Source organism: Piliocolobus tephrosceles, chromosome 6 (genome assembly GCF_002776525.5).
Source record: "Piliocolobus tephrosceles isolate RC106 chromosome 6, ASM277652v3, whole genome shotgun sequence".
Classification (NCBI taxonomy): Eukaryota; Metazoa; Chordata; class Mammalia; order Primates; family Cercopithecidae; genus Piliocolobus; species Piliocolobus tephrosceles.
In genome coordinates, this window is record NC_045439.1 from 1,897,164 (window position 1) to 1,921,621 (window position 24,458).

Consider the following 24,458-nt stretch of genomic DNA (forward strand, 5'->3'; position numbering starts at 1 on the left):
TTGGGATGGAGTCTTGCTCTGTCACCCAGGCTGGAGTGCAGTGGCGCCAACTCCGCTCACTGCAAGCTCCGTCCCCCGGGTTCACGCCATTCTCCTGCGTCAGCCTCTGAGTAGGTGGGACTATAGGCGCCCGCCACCATGCCCAGCTAATTTACAGGGTTTCACAGTGTTCGCCAGGATGGTCTCGATCTCCTGACCTCGTGATCTGCCTGCCTCAGCCTCCCAAAGTGCTGGGTTTACAGGCGTGGGTCACTGCGCCCGGCCTAGAATCACTAGCGTTTCTACACACCAACAACAAACTATCTGAAAAATAAATCAAGAAAGTAATCCTATTTACAATAGCTGTGAAAAATAATACCTAGGAATAAATTTAACCAACAAAGTAAAGAATCTCTACAATGAAAACTACAAAATATTGATTAAAGCAATTGAAGATGACACAAACAAACTGAAAAGACATCCCATGTGAATGGGAAGAATAGATGACTGACTGACTGATTCACTAATTAAGGTCTTGTTCTGTTGCTCAGGCTGGAGTGCAGTGGCACAATCATGCCTCACTGCAACCTTGAACTCCCAGGCTCAAGGGATCCTTCTGCCTTAGCCTTCCAAGTAGTTGAGACTGCAGGAATACGCCACCGTGCCTAGCTATTATAATATTTTTAATTTTTGTAGAGACAGCATCTCACTATGATGCCCAGGCTGGTCTCAAACTCCTGGGCTCAAGTGATCAGCCCACTTTGGCCTCCCAAAGTGCTGAGATTACAGGTGTGAGCCACTGTGCCTGGCCATGAATTGGAAGAATTTATACTATTAAAATGACTATACTACCCAAAGCGATGTAAGATTCATACAATTCCAATCAAAATACCAATGACATTCTTCACAGAAAAAAAAAAAAAAAGATCCTAAAATTCATATGGAACCACAAAAGATCTCACAAGCCAAAGCAATCCTGAGCAAAGAGAACAAAGAAGGAGGCATCACATTACCTGACTTCAAAATACACCACAACGTAACCAAAACAGCATGATATTGGCATAAAAACAGACACACAGATGATCAATGGAGCAGAATAAAGAACCCAGAAACAAAATCACCTATTTACAGCCAACTGATTTTTAAGAAAGGCATCAAGAACATTCACTGGGGAAAGAACAGTCTCTTCAATAAATGGTGCTGGGAACACTGGTTATCCAGATGCAGAAAAATAAAACTAAACCCCTATCTCTCAACATACACAAAAACCAACTCAAAATGGATTTAAGACTTAAACTAAATCCTGAAACTATGAAGCTACTAGAAGAAAACATAGGGAAAATGTTTCAGGACATCTATCTGTACAAAGATTTTATGGCTAAGACCTCAAAAGCACAGACAGCAAAAGTAGACAAATGAGATTATATCAAACTAACAAGCTTCTGCACAGCAAAAACAAAACAAACAAACAAAAAAGAAGCAATCAACTGAGTGAAGAGACAATCTGCAAAATGGGGGGAAACATTTGCAAACTATTCATTTGACAAGGGATTGATACCCAGAATATACAAGGAGCTCAACAGCAAAAACAATCCAATTTTTTTGTTTGTTTGTTTGTTTTTGTTTTTTTGAGATGGAGTCTCGCTCTGTCACCCAGGCTGGAGTGCAGTGGCACAATCTTGACTCACTGCAAGCTCTGCCTCCCGGGTTCACACCATTCTCCTGACTCAGCCTCCCAAGTAGCTGGGACCATAGGCGCCTGCCACCACACCCAGCTAATTTTTTTGTATTTTTTAGTAGAGATAGGGTTTCACCGTATTAGCCAGGATGGTCTCGATCTCCTGACCGCGTGATCCACCCACCTCGACCTCCCAAAGTGCTGGGATTACAGGTGTGAGCCACTGCACCCGGCCCAAACAATCTAATTTTTAACAGGCAAATAACTGATCTGAAAAGACATTTCTAAACAGAAGACATACTACTGGCTAATACATGAGAAAATGCTCTGTATCACTAATTGTCATGGAAATGCAAATCCAAACCATACTGAGATATTATCTCACATGTGCCAGAATAGCTATTATCAAAAGACAAAGGCTGGGTGCAGTGGTTCACACATGTAATCCCAGCCCTTTGGGAGGCCGAGGCAGGAGGACTGCTTGAGCTCAGGACTTCAAGGTTTCAGTGAGCTATGATAGTGCCACTGTACTCCAGCCTGGATGACAGAGCAAAACCCTATCTCTAAAATAAATAAGTAAAAATAAAAGACAAAATACGACAAATGCTGACAAAAATGCAAAGAAAGGGGAACTCTTGTATACTGTGGGTAGGAATGTAAATTCGTATAGCCTTTATGGAAAACAGTATGGAGGATCCTCAAAAAACTAAAAACAGAATGACCATATGGCCCAGCCATTCGGCGACTGGGTATACATCCAAAGGAAAGAAAAACAATATGCTGAAGAGACAGCTCCACTCTCACGTTTACTGCAGCATTATTCACAATAGCCAAGATATGGACTCAACCTAGGTGTACGTCAAGAAATGAATGGATAAAGAAAATTTAGTACATATACACAATTAAATAAAGCCATGAAAAAAGAATGAAATCCTATCATTCTGGGCAACATGGCTGAGTGAAGTGAGTGAAATAATTCAGGCACAGAAAGATAAATACCATACATTCTCATTCAAATGTGGATGCTACAGAAGTAGAGAGTAGAAAAGAAGTTACTAGAGACTGGAAAGGGGAGGAAATAGGAAGAGGTTGGTTAATGGACACAAAATTATAGCTAGATAAGAAACAACTTCTAGTGTCCTTTTTAAAAAGAGATGAGGGTCCCACTATGACTGGAACTACAGACGCCCACCACTACGCCCAGTTTTCGTGTTCCAGAGCACCGTGGGGTGACTACAGTTGACAACAACTTTTTATTTTCAAATAGCTAGAAGAGAGGATTTTAAATGTTCCCACCACAAAGATAAATGTTAATGATAATTAACAATGATAAATGTTGGAGATGATGGATCTGCTAAATACCTTGATTTGATCATGGCACATTATACCTATGTATCAAAATACCACACTATACCCCATAAATATGTACACGTAGTATGCGTCAATTTTAAAATAATCATGTTTTCACAGGGCCTTACAATCATAAGTGATGAATGCAGGTTTGATCAAATACAAAAGTATGCTCACTATTGGGAGGCGGAGGCGGGCAGATCACAAGGTCAGGAAATCAAGACCATCCTGGCTAACACGGTGAAACCCCGTCTCTACCAAAAATACCACAAAAAAAAAAAAAAGTACACTCACTATAAAAGAAACAATGCATTCCAACATACCTTGTTATGATGAATGTGCCCCAAATCATTAAGATAATACTCTTCAACTGAATGGGGCTTGCCTTCCACTTCAAAAATATACGCAGGATTCATCTTGTTTTGAACAGGTACGGCAAAGTAGTCTGCAAACTCTTTACAGTTGATGGTAGCTGACATCAGGACTACCTACAGAGTAAGAGAAAACATTAACATAAAACAGTGAGAATCATAACCAAATTAAATACTTCTAAAATTACAGGCTTTTCTTCTGCTTCATTCCTTACCTAACAACTTTTGAGACGTTAAACAGACCACATTGATTTAATCGCTAGTGTAATTATTGTAGTTTAAACAATGTTCAGAGATACCAACTTTTACCATTTCTCTTCAAGTACCTTATCAAGTGATAAATTTTATCTCCAATTAGGGTAAATTAAAATCATTTATCTGAAAGAAAACTTCACATCAGGAGACTAATTTTAAAAAAGAATATGGCCCAGGCAAATAAAGACACTGTGGCTCACACCTATAATCCCAGCACTTTGGACGCTGAGGCGGAAGGACACTTGAGCCCAGGAGTACAAGACCAGCCTGAGCAACAACATGAGACCACTGTCTCTACAAAAAAAAATAGTAATAATAAATTTAAAATAAATTTTCAAAAAAGAGTAAGGCCAGGTGCCATGCTCATGCCTATCTTGGCCCAATCTTGGGCCAAGAGTTTAAAACCAGCCTGGGCAACATAGTAAGACTCCATCACTACAAAAAATTTAAAAATAGCTGGGCATGATGGTGCCCTCTTGTAGTCCCAGCTACTCAAGAGGCTGAGGTGGCAGGATCACTGGAGCCAAGGAGGTCGGGGCTGCAGTGATCTATGATCACACCACTGCACTCTAGCCTGGGCAACAGAGCAAGATCCTGTTTCTAAAAACAAAAATAAAAAATAAATTAAAAAGAATAAGTTACTTTATGATGTGTTCCAGAGAAATGACAGAGTAAGCCAGCAAAGAAGACAGGGGATCTAGAAAACTCTAGCTCTAACTCAAGAAACTGGAGAAGTCCCAGGACAACAGTGGTGCAGTAGCAGAGGAACAACCCCAGACTGGGACAAGATGACTGACTGCAGCTTTCAGTTTTGTCAAAAAGCAAATATGAAATGATATCCTTAATAAACTCAGCCATGAAGGACAGGGGCCGTGCATACAGCACGAGATGTGCCTGGAGAAGGCAGCTGATTACAGAGGATCTCCCAGCTCAGCAGTCTCCACAATGCTATGTGGGGAGTGGGCACAGCAGTCCGGCGGGCTGCTCACCACCTACTGTACATCGCAAGTAGAGTTATCTAAATGGAAATCCTAGCCAAAAAGTAAACTTTTTTTTATTTTTTTGAGACAAGTTCTGGCTCTGTCGCCCAGGCTGGAGTGCAGTGGCGTGATGTCAGCTCACTGCAACCTCAGCCTCCTGGGCTTCAGTGATCCTCTCACCTCAGCCGCCCAGGTAGCTAGGACTTCGTAGAGGCGAGGTTTTGCCATGTTGCCCAAAGCCTGGTCTCAAACTTGTGAGCTCAAGCCATCTGCCCACCTTGGCCTCCCCAAGTGCTGGGATTATAGGCGTAAGCCACCACATCCAGCCAAAAAGTAAACATTTCACGTAAGCATTGTTGTTGCAGTTATTGAGTAAAGAAAACATCTGTATTTTCCCCTTTAGAATGAGATACAAATGGTAAAAACTGTGCAGACGAAAACTCATTTTGAGAAGAGATGTCTGAAGTTAAAAAGAATGCTCTGAGAAGCCACTTGGAGTGGAAGAGTGGGTCTTAAGGGACACACCCCAGTCACCATAAATGATCTCTAAACAGGGTTTTAAGGAACGATGAGGCTAGTGAACTGCAGGACACTGAGTGCAGCCTGCAAACAAGAGGCCAAGCCTGGAATGCTAGGAGCAAGGAGGACTCAGCCTGGCCACCAGCCTCCCTCACCCACCCTACCCTGCAGCCCTCTGCCCCTTCTCCAAACAGACAAGTCGGCAGACACCCAAGACAACTGCCTGTCTGGAGTGGGCCTGAGCTGAGTCCAGTCAGCTAGAGGTGACAGCAAGGTCAGTGGCTGGAGGATGGTATAGAGGAGGCACTGAGAGGAAGCCAGGTCAGGGGAACCACAGGGACCTAAAGGTTGGCAGGAGAGGAAACGGGAGGCCTTAAAGCCCATGTGCCCATGCCCCACACCCAGGTCCCCTTGACAGCAGCACTCTCTTTAAAAGCTAATAAAGATTTTTTTAGAGTTTTTTAAAAACCTCTTACGAAACCATCTAGAATATAGTGTCTAATTTCTTGGCCCAACTACATGTACCATATAAGTTTCTATATCAAGAAAATATGCTGCTTCATATATTTGCTAATAATTCATGAACATAGTGAAACTGACAAACCATTTCTTACAACTTATAAGTACCAAATTCCTTACCACCATGTCCATCAGTGTAGGGTTTTTTTTAACCCAATAACACTTTAACTCTCTTTACCACTGAAAAAATGTGTAACCAACTCATTATTCTGACTTGAGTAAAAAAGAAATGTCTTAAATTACATTCAAGAAAGGCCTCAATGTGAATAATCTTCAATGATAGCTTGGTTAAGATTCCAAAAAGGACTGAAATAGCCAAACTCTCTCATTCATTTCATAATCACCTCAAGCAGTAAGACAACTGATTCCAAGTGTCAGCTTCCATTCATTCAGCACCCACCAAGTGAAAAGATGAACATTCTAAGGCAGAAGCTTCCCCACTTGGGGACACGGGAAAGAGAAAGAGAAATGTTGGCCGGGCACAGTGGCTCAAGCCTGTAATCCCAGCACTTTGGGAGGCCGAGACGGGCGGATCACGAGGTCAGGAGATCGAGACCATCCTGGCTAACATGGTGAAACCCCGTCTCTACTAAAAAATACAAAAAACTAGCCGGGCGCGGTGGCGGGCGCCTGTAGTCCCAGCTACTCCAGAGGCTGAGGCAGAAGAATGGTGTAAACCCGGGAGGCGGAGCTTGCAGTGAGCTGAGATCCGGCCACTGCACTCCTGCCTGGGCGACAGAGCGAGACTCCGTCTCAAAAAAAAAAAAAAAAAAAAAAAAGAGAGAGAAAGAGAAATGTTTTCCTCAACAAATAAACACTTTAAGACAAAATGCTTTATAGTTTAGAAAGCAACTGTTTTCCAATAACAGCAAATCCCTTAGCAGCTCCATCATAGAATAACTGCCTATCCCAACCATGTGGCCTTTTATCAAGCTGTTTCCCACAGACCTCTGCTTAGCACAGCTGGGTTAAGGTTGACCTATGAGTAGACTTGTTTAGATTGCACAATTATTCTAAACCTTTTGCCATTTTGGCCTAGTCCACACCTTCTTCCTTTTTGTTCAAATAAGAAGTAAATGATATTTATCATTCCCATCAACCTTCACTTAACTTACATCTCTCAAATAGTAGTACATATTCTGTTCCCAAACTTCAATGCACTTTGGTGCTATTTCGAACCCAGGGATTGCAGAATAATTCACTTACTTTTTGTTTTGTTTTTGTTTTTTTTTTTTTTTTGGAATGGAATCTCTCTCTGTTGCCCAGGCTGGAGTGCAGTGGCACAATCTTGGCTCACTGCAACCTCCGCCTCCCAGCTTCAAGCAATTCTCCTGCCTAAGCCTCCCACGTAGCTGGGATTATAGGCACCCACCACCATGCCTGGCTAGTTTTTGAGACAGGGTCTCATCTGTTACCCAGGCTGGAGTAGTGTGGCACACTCACAGCTCAGCCTGGACCTCCCAGGCTCAAGCAATTCTCCATCAGCCTCCCGAGTAGCTGGGACCACAGACACACACCACTATGCCCAGCTAATTTTTGCATTTTTTGTAGAGATGGAGTTTAGCCATCTTGCCCAGGCTGGTCTTGAACTCCTTGGGCTCAAACAATCTGCCCATCTTTGCCCCCGCAAACTGCTGGGATTACAGGTGTGAGCCACTGTACCACCCAGCTTCATTCACATAACTTTAAATTAAGGTACTTATTCAACCAAAAGCAAAGCTCAAAACCCAGCATGTCATTATAGTCAACTACTATTAGACCATTTTCTGCAGCCTGGAGAAAATATAAGAATTTAAGGCAACGTAATAACCAAAAAGTATCCATACTCTGATCACAAAAGAATTCCCTTTAGTCCGCTTCCTGGCAAGATCTGGTGTACTACACATGATCATGAATTTTAAGAGTCATCAGTTTCAAATGTTTCTATTAAAATACAGTCAGCCCGGCCACGTGCAGTGGCTCACACCTGTAATCACAGCAATTTGGAAGACCAAAGCAGGCAAATCACTTGAGGTCAGGAGTTCGAGACCAGCCTGGTGCAAAACCCCATCTATACCAAAAAATACCAAAAAAAATTAGCCTGGCCTGGTTGCAGGTGCCTGTAGTCCCAGCTACTCAGGAGGTTGAGGCATGAGAATTGTTTGAACCTGGGAGGCAGAGGTTGCAGTGAGCTGAGATCGCACCACTGTACTCCAACCCGGGCAACAGAGTGAGACTCCATCTCTAAATAAATAAACAAACTAACAAACAAACAAACCAACAGCCCTAGGCTGGGCACGGTGGCTCACATCTGTAATCCAAGCACTTTAGGAGGCCGAGGCGGGCGGATCACGAGGTCAGGAGATCGAGATCATCCTGGCTAACACAGTGAAACCCCATCTCTACTAAAAATACAAAAAATTAGCCGGGCATGGTGGCGGGTGTCTGTAGTCCCAGCTACTCGGGAGGCTGAGGCAGGAGAATGGCATGAACCTGTAAGGCGGAGCTTGCAGTGAGCTGAGATCACGCCACTGCACTCCAGCCTGGGCGACACAGCGAGACTCCGTCCCCAAAAAAAAAAAATACAGTCAGCCCTCTGTATCCAGATTCTGCATTTGCAGATTCAACCAACTAAAAATCAAAAATATTCAGAAAAAAACAAAAATATGAGTTTAAACAATAGAGTATAGCAACTATTCACATGATAGTGAGTACTGGAGATAACGTAGGGGTGACTTGGGGCGTATGGGGAGACGTGCGACATGCAAATACTTTACTGTGCCGTTTCATGGAAGGCACTTGAGGGTCCTCAGATTTCAGTATCTGTCGGGGGGTCCCAGAATCCTCTATAGACACCAAGGGACTATAGAGAGAAACAAAACTCAACAATAAGTCTTACCCCTAAATAGGTCTGTTACTCATGAAATCAAATTTACCTTCACAAAACGTGAATTTGTTCTTAAGAGTTTGCGGACCACCAACAGCAGGAAATCCATTTCTTCTGTTCGTTCATGTACCTACAAAATAAAAAAGGGGGCACCCCCCACATGACATCAGGCAACACACATCACTGCTGACAGAAAGGCACCACTGGGGGACTAGGGACTAAACCAGTTCTCTCTGCTAAATGCAGTTCCTCAGGGGGCTGGTATAACTCCTGGTTAAGGGGAAGCAAAGAGCATCAGCCAATAGACCACAGACCACCCACTCAGTCACAGCCTCCAGTGTTTCTCCTTAGGCCCCCCTGGGAGAAGGCAGAGTAATGTTCGGCACCCTCGCCCCTGCTCATTTACTGCCAACTGTACCCAAGGTTGCTGTGACAACCAGAAGCCTCTCCACCTACCTCAAGCACAGAGAACCATTGGGCCAGCCTCCCATGGGCCCTGCTTGCCACAACCCCTGCCAGGTCTGCAGGTACACTGTCATCTCAGCAAGCAAGCACAGGGTCGAAGACGTGCTAGTCTAACACTGACCGGGAACCATGTGACCCCCATAGGACACATTCCACAATGTGCATAACTGCAGTTCACAAGGGTGGGCAAGGGCTGGTCCTGGAAAAGCTGGGTCAGTCACAAACAGGTAAACCAGAGCATAGGACCCAAGGTCAGTAGCGCTGACACTCGGGGACAGCAGTCGGGGAGGCAGCACCTCAGACAGACCTCAGACAGACCTTGCAGCCCTCCTCAGACAGAGACCTCACAGTCAGAGCCCCAGGACCCACAGTCCCCCAACCCCGCCCCACCCCAGAACCAGCTAGCACCCAAGGGCTAGGCAGCCTATTATTCTAAAGAAGCCAGTTACTCTAGAACTTAGGAAATGTCAATGTACAGGGGGACAGTAAGATTCTATTCTGTGACATTTCTCGGCCGAAGTGGAGAGATAATTACTAAGTTTCAAAGAGGGAGTTCTCCTTTCCTCAGTGTAAGAGGTGAAAGGATTTAGTGTGTAAGTAATTCCAATTCTATTCCAGACCCCACTATCTTCTGAACTTCCCACTGAAGGAGATGTCTGAGAAGTAGCATAGAGAAAAGAAAAACAAAAATCAGCAGCTGCAAGGTATTTAACACCATCACAAATCTCATGCTGTCACTTGACTTCAGAACGCTTCCTCAGCACAAACATCCTCTCTTTTACTTGAGAAGAAAAATCAAGGCTATCATCAGCAAAGTGAGCTCTCCTCAGCTTGTGGCAGTCTCTCCTGAGTTCACACACCCAGCATCTCCCCTCTGCCCTGTGGCCCACTGGCTCCAGGATCCCTGCACTAGCCTTTCTAACACATAAACATGCACACATCAGCAGATGTGTCTCCCCAGTACTCATCTTTATAACCTCAGCCCCTTAGGAGGCACCTTTTCCATAGCAGTACTCAAACAAATGTTTATCGAATGAATGATTTGCCTAAAGCTAGTTTATTCTTAAGAGCTGGAAAATTAAAAACATTATTCCATTTGAAACTGGCTGGGCATCTTCAACTTTTGTTCTTGTATTTATTTTGAAATCCAAATAATCCCAGATAATGCAAACGATACTATAAACCTAAAACTTAAGGTAGTTGAATCCAGTCCATTCATTCATGAAGCAAATAATCCCTGGGGCATCTACTAGGTGCTGACACCGCACTCGACAAAGGCAGAGCAGGAAGTTGTCGGAATGGCACGATGGTCTTTTGTGGGTTACCACTCCCCGGTAGGGCAAGCTCTTGAAGAGAGGAGCTAACTTTTGCTCAGCTATTATGGCAGAGCTTGAGAAAAGGACATAGTCAGTAACACAGTATTGATTGATTTATCTGTGTCACTCAAGTATGTGTGTGCAAAGGCCACGGAGGCAGAGATATGTCAGACACACAGAAAATAAATGCAGGCACTAGCAGCACAGGCTCTAGAGTCAACTACCCAGGGATGCACCCAGCAACATCACTGATTACTTGTGGCCTAAGCACTGAACTTTCTTAAACTTTCATTTCCTTTTATGTAAAGTGGGCTCAATTATACCAAAAAGCCCAATGAAAAACTATTATAACCTTCATAATGTCATCTTTTGGCATATTATCTATTAAATCTGAATTTGATCTCTATCTACTATAAAGATATTCAAAACTGCCATAAGTCATAAAGGAAAATTCTGAACCGTATTATATATCACCCTATTTTGTAAGAAACAGTCGATCATTTTCACCCTCTCCTACTCTCCCACCAAATGCCCTATAATAACTTAAAACCAAGCGTCTGTACATAAGATCACAAATGCACTGACTCAGCTCTACCTGGAGTACATGTTGTATCATTAGTTATCCCACGCATCAAAATAGACTGGGGAGACACTACTCTAAACAGTTGCCCAAATGGGTTTATCCTTTTGGTTGCTATTGTTGTTTTGAGACAGTCTCGCTCTATTGCCCAGGCTGAAGGGCAGTGGCGCAAACTCAGCTCACTGCAACCTCCACCTCCCAGGTTCAAGTTATTCTCCCACCTCAGCCTCTCAAGTAGCTGGGACTATAGGAGTGTGCTACCACACCCAGCTAATCTTTTTTTTTTTTTTTTTTTTTTTTTTGTATTTTTAATAGAGATGGGGTTTCACCATGTTGGCCAGGCTGGTCTCGAACTCCTCACCTCAAGTGATCCATTTACCTTGGCCTCCCAGAGTATTGGGATTACAGGCATGAGCCAGTTGCCCAAATAGTTTGATTTCAGACTCTATTAAACACCCTAGCCTCATCTCACAACCTCTCATAAATCCTATTTATTTGCTGACGTGTCTAATTCCTCTGGAAATAAGTCAAGCTTCCCAAACAGAATTACTGATAAGGTTTAAAACACAAGTGTTTGAGGAAGAACCATTTCCAAAGTTCCTGGGAAAGTTGTTCAAACACAACATTCCCCACCAAAAAACTCATGTTTAAAATATAAACAAAGTAAAAAAAAAAAAAATTCCATCCTTACTGAGAAAAGTCCAGAAAGTAAAGGGGAAGGAAAAAACAAAGAAAGCTGAGACAAGCACAAAGACAGGGTTCACAATACTCTAAGAGAGTTTTTTTAAGAGAGATAAATATGACCTTTATAAGTAGATGACATGACTTACTTCATCAATGATGATATGTGTGAATTCCATCAAACTCTTGGCACTAACTACTTTCTGAAGCAGGACTCCAGTTGTCATATAAATTAGCCTGGTGTCCTCCGTTGCTATTTTCTCTAGCCCTACCTAAAATTGGAAAAGGAAAGGAAAAAAGAGAAAAAAAAAGTTATGTCCATTTTATTAATATAATGGAGGTAAGAAAGGGAATGAAAAATTATGGTGTTTCGAAAGATACACAGGCTCCAAATTAAAAGTGACATTCTCAAGTCAATTTTCTTCTTTTTGGGGGGAGAGAGGGGCAGTGGTTGGCTCATCTAATCACATTGCTATAACATTTTTAGGTTAAAAAAATGTGTATCAAGACATCTTCTAGATTACAGAGATATTATTAAAAAGATAAAATTATAAAAGTCATAAGCATGAGATTCTCACTGCTTTCCTATTCAACTGGAAAGAAATTACAATTTATTTTCAAGAAATTCTTTTTTTTTTTTTGAGACAGAATCTCACTTTGTCACCCAAGTTTGAGTGCAATGGCGTGACCTCAGCTCACTGCAATCTCCACCTCCTGGGTTCAAGCAATTCTCATACCCCAGCCTCCTGAGTAGCTGGAATCACAAGCATGTGCCATCACGCCTATAGAAAAATAATTTCTATATTTTTAGTAGAAATGGGGTTTCACCATGTTGGCCAGGCTGGTCTCGAACTTCTGACCTCAAGTGATCCGCCCACTTCAGCCTTCCAAAGTGCTGGGATTACAGGCGTGAGCCACTGTGCCCGGCCTTATTTTCAAGAAATTCTGTTTCACTGCTTTTTTTTGTTTGTTTTGTTTTTTTGTTTTTCTTTGAGACGAAGTCTCACTCTGTCGCCCAGGCTGGAGTACAGTGGTGCGATCTCAGCTCACTGCAAACTCCGCCTCCCAGGTTCACGCCATTCTCCTGCCTCAGCCGCCAAGTAGCTGGGACTACAGGCACGCGCCACCACGCCCGGCTAATTTTTTGTATTTTTAGTAGAGACGGGGTTTCACTGTGTTAGTCAGGATGATCTCGATCTCCTGACCTTGTGATCCGCCCGTCTCGGCCTCCCAAAGTGCTGGGATTACAGGCGTGAGCCACCGCGCCCGGCCTGTTTCACTGCTTTTTAAAACTATGCCACAGTTCTCTTCTATAAGCAACTGTTTTTTTTTTGTTTTGTTTTGTTTTGTTTTTTGAGACAGAGTCTCACTCTGCTGCCCAGGCTGGAGTGCAGGGGCGCAAACTTGGCTCACTGCAACCTCCACCTCCTGGGTTCAAGCAATTCTCCTGCCTCAGCCTCCCGAGTAGCTGGGACTACAGGCATGCGCCACCACACCAGGCTAATTTTTGTATTTTTAGTAGAGACGGAGTTTCACCACGTTGGCCAGGCTGCTCTCAAACTCCCAACCTAATGTGATCCGCCTGCCTCAGCCTCCCAAAGTGCTGGGATTACACACATGAGACACCACTAATTTTCAGCAGAAAATGGTCACATACTATCAACTTACACAGAAAAAAACTTAACGAAATTAAGGAATAGAGAGACGGCTGGCTGTCTGAGTCCCTCCATCCCTCCCGGTCTCACCTGGTAGCCCACCACACCCCCCAGGGTCCAGGCACGCTCTTTACTGATCCACCTGGCGATGCTGCTTGCTCCTATCTTCCGGGGCTGGGTGACCACAATGCTGCAGTAGGCGGAGCGCTGAACGTAGTGGTCCAAGATATACTGGGGTAGCTGAGTGCTTTTACCGCTTCCTGTGGCCCCATGTATAATCACCACAGAATTACTTTCTATCAAAGACACAACCTAGAAGTTTAAAAAATTCTTTCAAAATCAGCACAAAACGTCAGTGTAAAGTATCACCTATATTAGGAAGTCTTTCAGGATTTATTTTTCTTTCATCTTAAAGTTTTTGTTTTGTTTTGTTTTGAGATGAAGTCTCGCTCTGTTGCCCAGCCTAGAATGCAGTGGCGCAATCTGGGGTCACTGTAACCTCTGTCTCCCGGGTTCAAACGATTCTCATGCCTCGGCCTCTCAAGTAGCTGGGACTACAGGCAGGTACCACCACACCCAGCTAATTCTTGTATTTCTGGTAGAGACAGGGTTTATTTCACCGTGTTGGCCAGGCTGGTCTCAAACTCCTGACCTCAAGTGATCCACCTGCCTCAGCCTCCCAAATTGCTGGGATTACAGGTGTGAGCCACCATGCCCAGCCCTAAAGTTATTAATTAACCATTCTAAACACAACACAACAGAGCAAGGAGGTGACAAACAGTTGCCACACTTAAATGCAACTCTACTACCTATTTAACAGTAATTGGTGGCTGGGCACGGTTGCTCACACCTGCAATCCCAGCACTTTGGGAGGCCGAGGCAGGCAGTTCACGAGGTCAAGAGATTGAGACCATTCTGGCCAACATGGCGAAACCTCGTCTCTACTAAAATTACAAAAATTAGATGAGTGTCGTAGCGCACACCTGTAGCCCCAGCTACTCAGGAGGCTGAAGCAGAATTGCCTGAAGCCGGGAGGCAGAGATTGCAGCGAGCCAAGATCGTGCCACTGCACTCCAGCCTGGCGACAGGGCAAGATTCTATCTCAAAACAAACAAACAAACAAAACCAGTAACTAGTGATAGCTGTGGAAAAACCAGGCCAGGTTAACTCCAGCTTCCTGGGTCTCAATTGCTTCTGTAAAACTGAAAATGTAAAATTAGATTTCTATGGTTCTTACCAAGTTTCTATTATTTTAACATTTTGTAATGAATCTGCACATAATACTACCGAAAACGAAAAAAAGAGCTGTTACAACATTCAAGTGGTTTTAAAATGTCATCTTAAATTCTTCAGACATATTTTTATCTATTAAATATCTGTTTGTTTATTTTTAGACACAGGTTCTAGCTCTGTCACCCAGGCTGGAGTGAAGTGGCACAATCATGGCTCACTGCAGCTTTGACCTCCTAAGCTCAAGCCATCCTGTCGCCTCAGCATCCCAAGCCAGGACCACAGGCACATGCCACCATATTCCGCTAATTTGGGGAGGTATGTTTTGTAGATATGAGGTCTTGCTGTGTTGCCCAGGCTGGTCTGGAACTCCTGGCCTCAAGTGATCCTCCCACCTCCAGACATATATGGAAACAAATAACTTCCACTTTTCCACTTACAGATTATATGCAGCATTTTTAAAACTCCACTCAAATTCCTCCTCCAGAACTCCCCCACCTCCACTCTAAACTTATTTAAACTCTTATCCTTCTAACAATTGATATGGTCAGGGAATACAAATTAATTTGAATACTGGCTTCTAATTTTTAGTTGCATGATTTACTCTAAAGCAAAGTAAAAATTAAATTTGAAACATTTCTAGTTCTATCTATAACTGCTTTTTCCAAAAGTCTAGTTGATAAAGGTTTCAATACGCTTACTTTTTTTTTTTTTTGAGACGGAGTCTCACTCTGTCGCCCAGGCTGCAGTGCAGTGGCGCGATCTCGGCTCACTGCAAGCTCCGCCTCCCGGGTTCACACCATTTTCCTGCCTCAGCCTCCCGAGTAGCTGGGACTACAGGCGCCCGCCACCTCGCCCGGCTAATTTTTTTTTTGGATTTTTAGTCGAGATGGGGTTTCACCGTGGTCTCAATCTCCTGACCTCGTGATCCACCCACCTCGGCCTCCCAAAGTGCTGGGATTACAGGAGTGAGCCACAGAGTCCAGCCAATACGCTTACTTTTAACCATGCTTAGTAACACATAAGTAATTAGGAACTTAATCTGCCTGGCATTGTTAATACAATGGTGTGTTCATGATTGATTACATTAATCAACAGGTAGAGCCAACGCTGTAAAGAAAATCCAATGGAAATGCTAGGGTATGTCATTTGCTTCATAAAAACATTTAGCAGTGAGTTTCTTTAAACAAGAAGTTCTCCTGGGAAAGATGAAGTGTTTACTTACAGATATTTCATGGAAGGAAAGACTAGATAAACTAAATGTTAGGAGATGTACTCAGGTGAAGACTAAATAAATTAAAGTACAGATCAAAAGAAAAGCCATTGATATGGTTACTACACAAAATCATCTCCAGGGTGAACACACCCTCCTCTTATTCACCACAGAGCCTTGTATACCACAGAAGTGTTCACCTGGCAACTGGTAACTTTCAAATTAGAAACCAAAAGTATTGGGCCTCAGACATGAATTCAAACAGCAAAATTATAGTATAACAAAACAATTTTACCTCTTCCTTATATCGACTTATAGGCAAATCTGGATATTTATAAGTTGTCCCTGGGATGCACGTCACATTGCTTAATTTAGCCAAAGATGGCCTTGGACCTGGATTAAGGCAAAACAAACAAATATAATGCCATTTCTTATCTGGAAAAAGATAACTCAATGTTCTATTTAATCTATATATATAGCATACACACATACACACACCATACACACACAATCAAATACAAAAATACATTTTCTACAGGTTAAAACTGCCATCAGGGCAATACCAAAGACATGGAATGAACATAGGTATCCATCAATGGTGGACTGGATAAAGAAAACATGGTATATATATACACCATTGAATAATATGCAGCCATAAAAAATAATGAAATCATGTCCTTTGCAGCAAGCAATATGGATGCAACTGGAGGCCATCATCCTAAGCAAATTAACACAGAAACAGAAAACCAAATATCACATGTTCTCACAACTGGGAGCTAAACCTTGGGTACACATGAACATAAAGATGGGAATAACAGCCACTAGGGACTCCAAGAGAAAGAGCGACGGACGGGCAAGGGCTGAAAAACTTCCTATTGGGTACTATGTTCACTATCCAGGTGATGGGATCAACGGAAGCCCAAACCTCAGCATCACCCAATACACCCTTGTAACAAACCTGAACATGTATCCCCGAACCTAAAATAAAATGTTTACTTTCTTTTTTTTTTTTTTTCCTTTTTTTTTTGAGGCAGAGTCTTGCTCTGTCGCCAGGACTGGAGTGCAGTGGCCGGATCTCAGCTCACTGCAAGCTCCGCCTCCCGGGTTTACGCCATTCTCCTGCCTCAGCCTCCCGAGTAGCTGAGACTACAGGCGCCCGCCACCTCGCCCAGCTAGTTTTTGTATTTTTAGTAGAGACGGGGTTTCACCGTGTTAGCCAGGATGGTCTCGATCTCCTGACCTCGTGATCCGCCCGTCTCGGCCTCCCAAAGTGCTGGGATTACAGGCTTGAGCCACCGCGCCCGGCCAATGTTTACTTTCTTAAGAAACTTCTCTTAGTAGCCCACTATTAATCTTGTATAAAAGCAAACTGAGAACATTCCATCCCTCCATCACAGCCACCAACATTGCAAGCTCAGCACTATCTTCTAAAATAGGCCTGTACAACATGCACTCATTGCTGATCCAATGGTACCAAAATAGTTCAAGAGAAAACTTTCCCTTGAAATTTCAACAGAATGCATCAATGTAAGTGTGCATTCCCTGCTACTAAAATACATCAGTGGTAGCAATAAATAAATCAAACAATGTATGAAATACAGGTATCAGGAAAGGGGGCAGCTTGCCTCTGCTCAGGATGCATGATACAGAGTTCTGACAAGGCACACTTCTCTGCCCTGCTCTCTGGCTGCACTGCAAATTCTAGACCTCTGGTCATCACTTGACAAACTGACAAATCATCAAAACTCACAGAAGACAAACTTTTGCTGAGAAATAAGTTTTACTTCCAAAATAAACTCTTAGCCAAGTTTAGCACCACACTCATTCCCCCGCCCACAGCTCACCTTCCCTTCCTATCAGCCCCTGGTTTCTGACCAGCATCTCCTGCTGCGTCACCCTCGGCCTTTCCTAATAAAACACACAACCAGGCTTCTCTCTTGCTTTCCTACATCTTTTCCCTACATATATTCCAATTTTCATAATTGGTCTAATAATACATAATTAAAATGTGGCTATTTTCCCACATTTGAATCAAAGTTATGTGGTCCCTGTTCTCAGTTATAAACAGGAGCCAGATCTGTCATACTTTCTCAAAGCAAAAATAGTTTCTTTGTGAGTAGCAGTGTTCTTCCTAAAACATTAGTGACTCCTAACTTGGGAAAGCTAAGTCCTGTCAAGATGGCTTTTTTTTTTTAGGCGGCGTCTTGCTCTGTCGCCCAGGCTGGAGTGCAGTGGTACGAACTCAGCTCACTGCAACCTCTGCCTCCTGGGTTCAAGCGATTCTCCTGCCTCAGCCTCCCGAGTAGCTGGGATTACAGGTGCCCACCATTAAGCCCGGCTAATTTTTGTATTTTTAGTAGAGATGGGGATTCACCATGTTGGTCAGGCTGGTCTCGAACTCCTGACCTCGGACTCCCAAATTGCTGGGATTACAGGCGTGAGCCACCACACCCGATCTATGGCTTTCTAATCTTCTAATCAGCCTCACTAGTGATTGCCAAGTTCACTAAAACAGGGATTTTCTTTCCATTGTCAAGTCTCACTTTACTTCCATTACTCTTCTCAGTGCTATGATAATTACTGATGCCTTCTTGTTTTCCCAGCTAGTATACCTAGGCCTTCTTGAACATAATAAAAGAAGGGGAAGAGAATCCACATGACCCTTGTGAATTGGACTGAGAGAAAGAAGCCCCTGAGCCCAGACGCAGCATGCAGACAGAGGGAGAGGCAAGTATTATAGTGAGGAACAGGGTGGGAGTAAGAAGCTGAGGAAGAGCTATTCAAAGGGGAAAGAAGGTGACAAAGATTCTTTCAGAAAGATGAAAAAGGCTGCAGCCACATTCGTTTTGCTAGAAGACTTCAAGTCCTGGCTCACATGCTGCTAAACAAGCCCTGTTACTTTGACAATATTGGCTTACATTACTTGATTACATGCATTTTGATGGTTGCTACTTAAAGACAGAAATTTTACAAGAAAAAACTCCAGAAATCCTAACAGTACTGTCTATATGATAGCCCCTTCTCCATGTAACGCAAAACACAAGCTGACGTTTTTAGGTCACTGGCTGAAGCAGACCCAGCACAAATAAGTCCTGCCTCCGTGTACACTGCCAAAGGGCAGACAGGAAACCAACAGCAGAAATGTTCACAGCTGTATGGTTTTTGCACTTTTGCATCAGCAACAGAATAAGAAGGAAAACCATGGTGGATAATTTAAGGCAAATCAACAAACTACACACGACAAAGCAAAAATCCAAAAATGGCATGAGAAATGGCTCAATCTTAAAACTGACTATTCTTATTTTCTTGCTATCTCTTTATCCTACATGATTAACAACAAAATATTTTACATGAACTGGGGAAAACTGGAAGCCATAAAAATTGCTAGTTCTCTTCACTAAGACACTCCACTATATCATCATCAACCAAATATGAAATCAAAAAGTTCAGCACTTAGAGGTTCTAAACTGTATGTAAGGAATTTTAACTGATAAGTATTATGTCAGCTCATATGGTGAACTTAAGACTTATCTTAAAATCTACACACTATATATTACAGAAAATAATTTTAATTACTGCATTACTGATTTGACCATAAATTAAATCTTCAAAATAGATAATTATATATGACTTTTCCTGAGTATGGACTACTATTCTGAATACAAAATTAACTTGAAGGAAGAATAATGTTTCCCTTTCAGTTATTAGACATTCCACACAGGCCATTCTCTTAAAACCAGAAGAAAAGCTAAAAGGAGGATGCAAACAGCCACTAAATATATCACCACATTTAAAAGGAGGCAGCACTGTGGAATTTAACTACAATCTAAAGACTCTATCCCAGGTCAAATTCAAATCATCATGTGAAAACAACAGAATCCTTCAGGAGTCGACAATCTAGAACCAGGCTCATACTGTTAGGAAAGATTTCATTCATCAATGCAAATCAATCTCAGTTTTCAAAAAATGATTAATCTTTAACTATGTAAAATGATTCTAATGTAATCTATAGAAATTCACTGAATGGGTATCCTTGGATTTCTATTTAGAAATAATTTTTAATACTTATAAGTGAAATAACACCTGTATCAGACCAAAATCAAAAGTGTTTTGAATCAAATTATTTTATAACTGGATATAACAAAATGTTCATGTTGAAACCTGTGGCACTGGACTGGAATTAGAGGCATCAGTGTAATCTCATGGTTTTAATAGAAATAGACATAGAAATAGCTTTGTGTCTGTTTGTGTATATGTATACACACACACACACACACACACACACACACACACACACGATAACCTGACCTCACTTCTTCAATGCTCCAGAGGCACTTCAACACTTCAAAACATTTGGCAGACATGATGGTGACACCTTTATAGTCCCAGCTATTCAGGAAGCTGAGGTTGCAGGATCACTTGAGCCTAGGAGTTCAAGGCCTGCCTGGGCAACATAGCGAGACCTCATCTCAAGGAAAAAAAAGCGGACAGCACCCCTCTGCCTCCTGTGGCCCCCTCCTTCACCCTGTGTCCAAGACATCACCAATTCCTGTCCGGTTTGTCCCTCAACTGGCCCTACTCCTCCACTGCCATCCCCTGTCAAAGACATCAAGTCTCACCTGGACTAGGATAATGCCTCCAGTTCTCCTCAGGTCCACTCTGGCCCCCTCCAATCAATTCTCAAAAATATGACCAAAGTATTTCTTATAAAACACAAATCTAAACACACGACACCCACTTCCTCCCTTCACAGTCATCCCAAGAAAAGCATGGAACCTTTCATAGCTTCCCACTGCTCTGAGTATTAAGACCAAAACTCTTAGTTACAGCCCACAGCCCTGTTACTAGTCTTGCCTATCTCATCCAACCTCATCCAATACAACCAATACAAGTGTGTTAGTTTTCCACTGCTGCTGTCACGTTTTACCCCAAACTTAGTGGCTTAAAACATGCATTTATTCTCTTACAGTTCTGGAAGCAGAGGTTCAAAGATGAGAAGGACAAGGTGCTGGCAGGGCTGCTGGATCCTTCCAGAGGCTCTGTAAGGAAGAATCTATTTCCTTGCCTTATTAGCCTGGAGAAGCTGCCTGCATTGGCTCATGGCCTCTTCTCTGCATCACTCCAACCTATGGCTTCTGTTGTCACATCTACCACTGACTGATCTGCCTGCTTCCCTCTAGGAAAAACCCTGTGATGACATTGGGCCCACCTGGAAAATCTTTCCATCTCAAGATCCTTAACTTATATCTGCAAAGACCCCTTTACCATGAAGGTGACATATTCACAAGTCCTGCGGCTATTAGCCTCCAGCTGACCCTGCCCAGCCCTCCCACACCCACTGGTCTACTCCCTAGCTGCACTGGCCCCTCTCTCAGGGCTGGAATACCAGGCTTCCTTCCAGCACAAGGCCTCTGCACATATTTCCCTCCCAGCACCCCAACACTGCTTCGGTAAGGTTCACTCATCCTTCAGCTCTAAGCCCAACTGTTACTTTCCTGACATCACAGCCCAAGTCAAATCCTTGATTTATGCCCCCATACAGCTGCCTTTCAGAGAACTTATTTCCAAAAAGCATTTATTTGTGTAACTGGATGATTAAATGATCATCTCTATAATGATCAGAGATGATCAGAGTTAAAAGTCTTTTTTACTTGTCAAATTCTCATTGTCTCATACAGCCCCTGGAACACACCTTGATAAATGTCAGTGGCTAAGCAGCCAAAACCTCCGTAAGTAGCCAAAGCCATAGTTGATCCGATTGCCCCAAATATATTATGATACCATGCATAAAGAAAGCAAAGAGTTTCACATATGAACTTTAAAGTATGTGAGCAGACACTTTGAGTTACAGGCATTCATTTGTAATTAGCTAGTCCTAAAGGTGGTAATCCATCTGGCACGCTAACCCAACATGCAAGGTGTGCCAGGCTCCTGCCTGTGCCCCTGGGCCAGTATGTGAGTGTGACAAGCAGGATCACATCACACGGAGTGATCTATAAACTAATGTGCTTTCCAAACAGAAGTATTAGATGATGGCTCTCTTTCCACAATAACACATATGGCTACTTAATACCTCCAAAGCTGCACAGTACTCTTCCTTTGTACAAAAGACCAAAGTCACCAATCCTCTGTTCACTGTCATTTAAGAGATTCTTAAGACTTCCCATAGGTAAGCAACAATTCAATAAACATTTTTATACATACAACTTTGTACTTTTCTTAGCATAAGTAGAAACTGCACCAGAGATAACACACATTGTGAATGCTCACTTCCGTTAATACACTGGGTTGTTCTGACAAATCTCCTTCCTGAGGTCAACAAAAGATGTTAGATGAAATACACAAACCTCTCCTTAAAAGCACCAAAGGGCTGATGAAATAGCAAGGAAACATCAGGCCAAAGCCTATGATGAGGCAAGAACACAGAAAGGGAGGCAAAGAACCAAAGGCTGCTTTTACCTTAAGGTGACAGATGTAGCAGAAATTAACCAGAATAGAGCATAGTGACTAAACAAATGAAAAACACAAAACTAAATGAAAGAGTGGGCCATAGATGATGGCTCGGAATTTTCCTGGACTCATTAAAAGATACCAATTGGTATAGTCAGGAAGCCCAAATCAATCCCAAGAATGATAAGGATTAATCCACTATTATGTATCGACTGTATTTCATACTTTTTAAAAGGCTAAAAAAGAAAGTGTTACTTGAACCCACACTTGTGCCCAACTCTGAGCACACGTACACAGGATGGCAGGACAGGAGGCAGAGCTTCTCAACTGAACTAGCAGAAATCTAGGACAGATGACCTCTCATAAAGCAAAAAAAATCAAAAGATAACTTCTATCACATGAATAGGGTCTGGTGCTAGTAAGACAATTTGCTCAGAAAAAATTTCATACTCACAGAAAGTAACTAACTGTGAACTCTGAACAGTTGTACTCTTGGGAACTGGGAATTTAAGAAGGACTTTTACTTTTTTATTTTATACATTTCTGCATTGTTTAAAATTTCATTTTAATTTCTTTATTGTAAAAAAAAAAGTAGTTTTAATTAACAGGAAGGTAAGAGACCATTATTAGTCTTCCAAAGAACAGACTATTTAGGAACCACATTCAAAATAGAAAAAAAATTAACATTTTACAACCTACCATACATTCATCCCCAAAAAAATCCCTAATTAGCAAGCAGTAAGGATTCCTTACTATAACTAAAATACTACATTTCTTTCATTTTTATTTATTTATTTTTTTGAGAAAGGGTCTCACTCTGCCTCTGCCACCCACACCCACTGTTTACTCCCTAGCAGCACTGGCCCCTCTTTCAGGGCTGGAAGACCAGGCTTCCTCCCAGCACAACGCCTCTGCACACATGATTTATATAAATATATATATATATTTATATTTATATATATATATATATATATATTTTTTTTTTTTTTTGAGATGAAGTCTCACTCTGTCGCCCAGGCTGGAGTGCAGTGGCATGATCTTGGCTCACTGTAACCTCCACCTCCCAGTTCAAGCGATTCTCTTGCCTCAGCCATTCAAGTAGCTGGGACTACAGGCGCACACCACCACGCTCAGCTAATTTTTGTATTGGCCACTACATTTCTTAAAGGCTTCTAATAATTTTTTTTTTTCTTTTTGAGACAGAGTCTCGCTCTGTTGCCAGGCTGGAGTACGGTGGCACGATCTTGGCTCACTGTAATCTCCGCCTCCCAGGTTCAAGTGATTCTCCTGCCTCAGCCTCCCATGTAGCTGGGATTACAGGCACACACTACCACACCCAGCTAATTTTTGTATTTTTTAGTAGAGACAGGGTTTTACCATGTTGGCCAGGATGGTCTCAATCTCCTGACCGTGATCCGCCCACCTCGGCCTCCCAAACCCAAAGTGCTGGGATTACAGGCATGAGCCACTGCGCCTGGCCTACTAATTTTATTTCATTATATTTATATATGTATATATATATTTTTTTTTTTTTAGAGAGAGAGGGTCTCCCTATGTTGCCCAGGATGAACTTGAACTCCTAGCCTCAAGTGACCCTCCCACCTCAGCCTCCCAAGTAGCTGGGATTACAGATGTACACCACCACATCCAGCTAATTTTTTTATTTTTTGTAGAGACAGAGTGTCACCATGTTGCCCAGGCTAGTGTTAAATTCCTGGCCTCAAGTGATCCTCCCACCTCAGCCTCCTGAGTAGCTGGAATTACAGGCATGCACTATGAACCTAATATTTTAGCATGTGAACCACTCATGCATCCTATCTAAAATATTTAAAGAGACCTGTTTACCTGGCCCACTGGTTGGTTGGACACTGCCACACACATCAAGCTCTTGTGCTTCAAGCTGTCTGTATGTGTTAATATACTCTACTTCTGAGCTCCTTTGGCTGAGTGACCTGAAAAGAATAGTAAAAGTTAGTACACTATTTCCAAAAAGCCAAGAAACCCTTGTGTACCAGAGAAGTTTTTCACATTAAATCATGGGAAAAAATGCAAATAGTCAATAAACAGATGAATACACTCAAACTCAGTTACCAGGCAGATGCAAATTAAAACAATGACAAACCATTTTTTCACCCATCAAATTGGCAAAAAGAGCAAATATTTTCAGAATATGTATGAGGAGAGAGACGTTTATGGTAAATGGGTATGACCATTTATTCTGAAGGGTAGTTTGCAATATCATTTTTTTGAGGCAAGGTCTCTCTCTATCACCCAGGCTAGAGTGCAGTGCTGTGATCATAGCTCACTGTAACCTCAGCCTCCTAAGCTCAAGCAATCCTCCCACCTCAGCC

At 42.5% G+C, this 24,458-nt stretch overlaps 1 protein-coding gene across 1 annotated transcript in view; it reads right to left on the minus strand.

The window, feature by feature from the left end:
• TDRD9 (tudor domain containing 9) overlaps positions 1 to 24,053 on the minus strand; it is a 109,349-nt gene extending 85,296 nt beyond the window's left edge. Inside the window, exons 1-6 of the mRNA XM_023205356.2 lie at positions 23,953 to 24,053; positions 15,953 to 16,050; positions 13,305 to 13,526; positions 11,709 to 11,831; positions 8,567 to 8,647; positions 3,331 to 3,495 (exon numbers count right to left, since the gene is read on the minus strand). Coding sequence (XP_023061124.1) covers positions 3,331 to 3,495; positions 8,567 to 8,647; positions 11,709 to 11,786 — 324 coding nt within the window. The 5' untranslated portion in view covers positions 11,787 to 11,831; positions 13,305 to 13,526; positions 15,953 to 16,050; positions 23,953 to 24,053. The remainder of the gene's footprint in view (positions 1 to 3,330; positions 3,496 to 8,566; positions 8,648 to 11,708; positions 11,832 to 13,304; positions 13,527 to 15,952; positions 16,051 to 23,952) is intronic.
• Between the last annotated feature and the right edge of the window lie 405 nt (positions 24,054 to 24,458).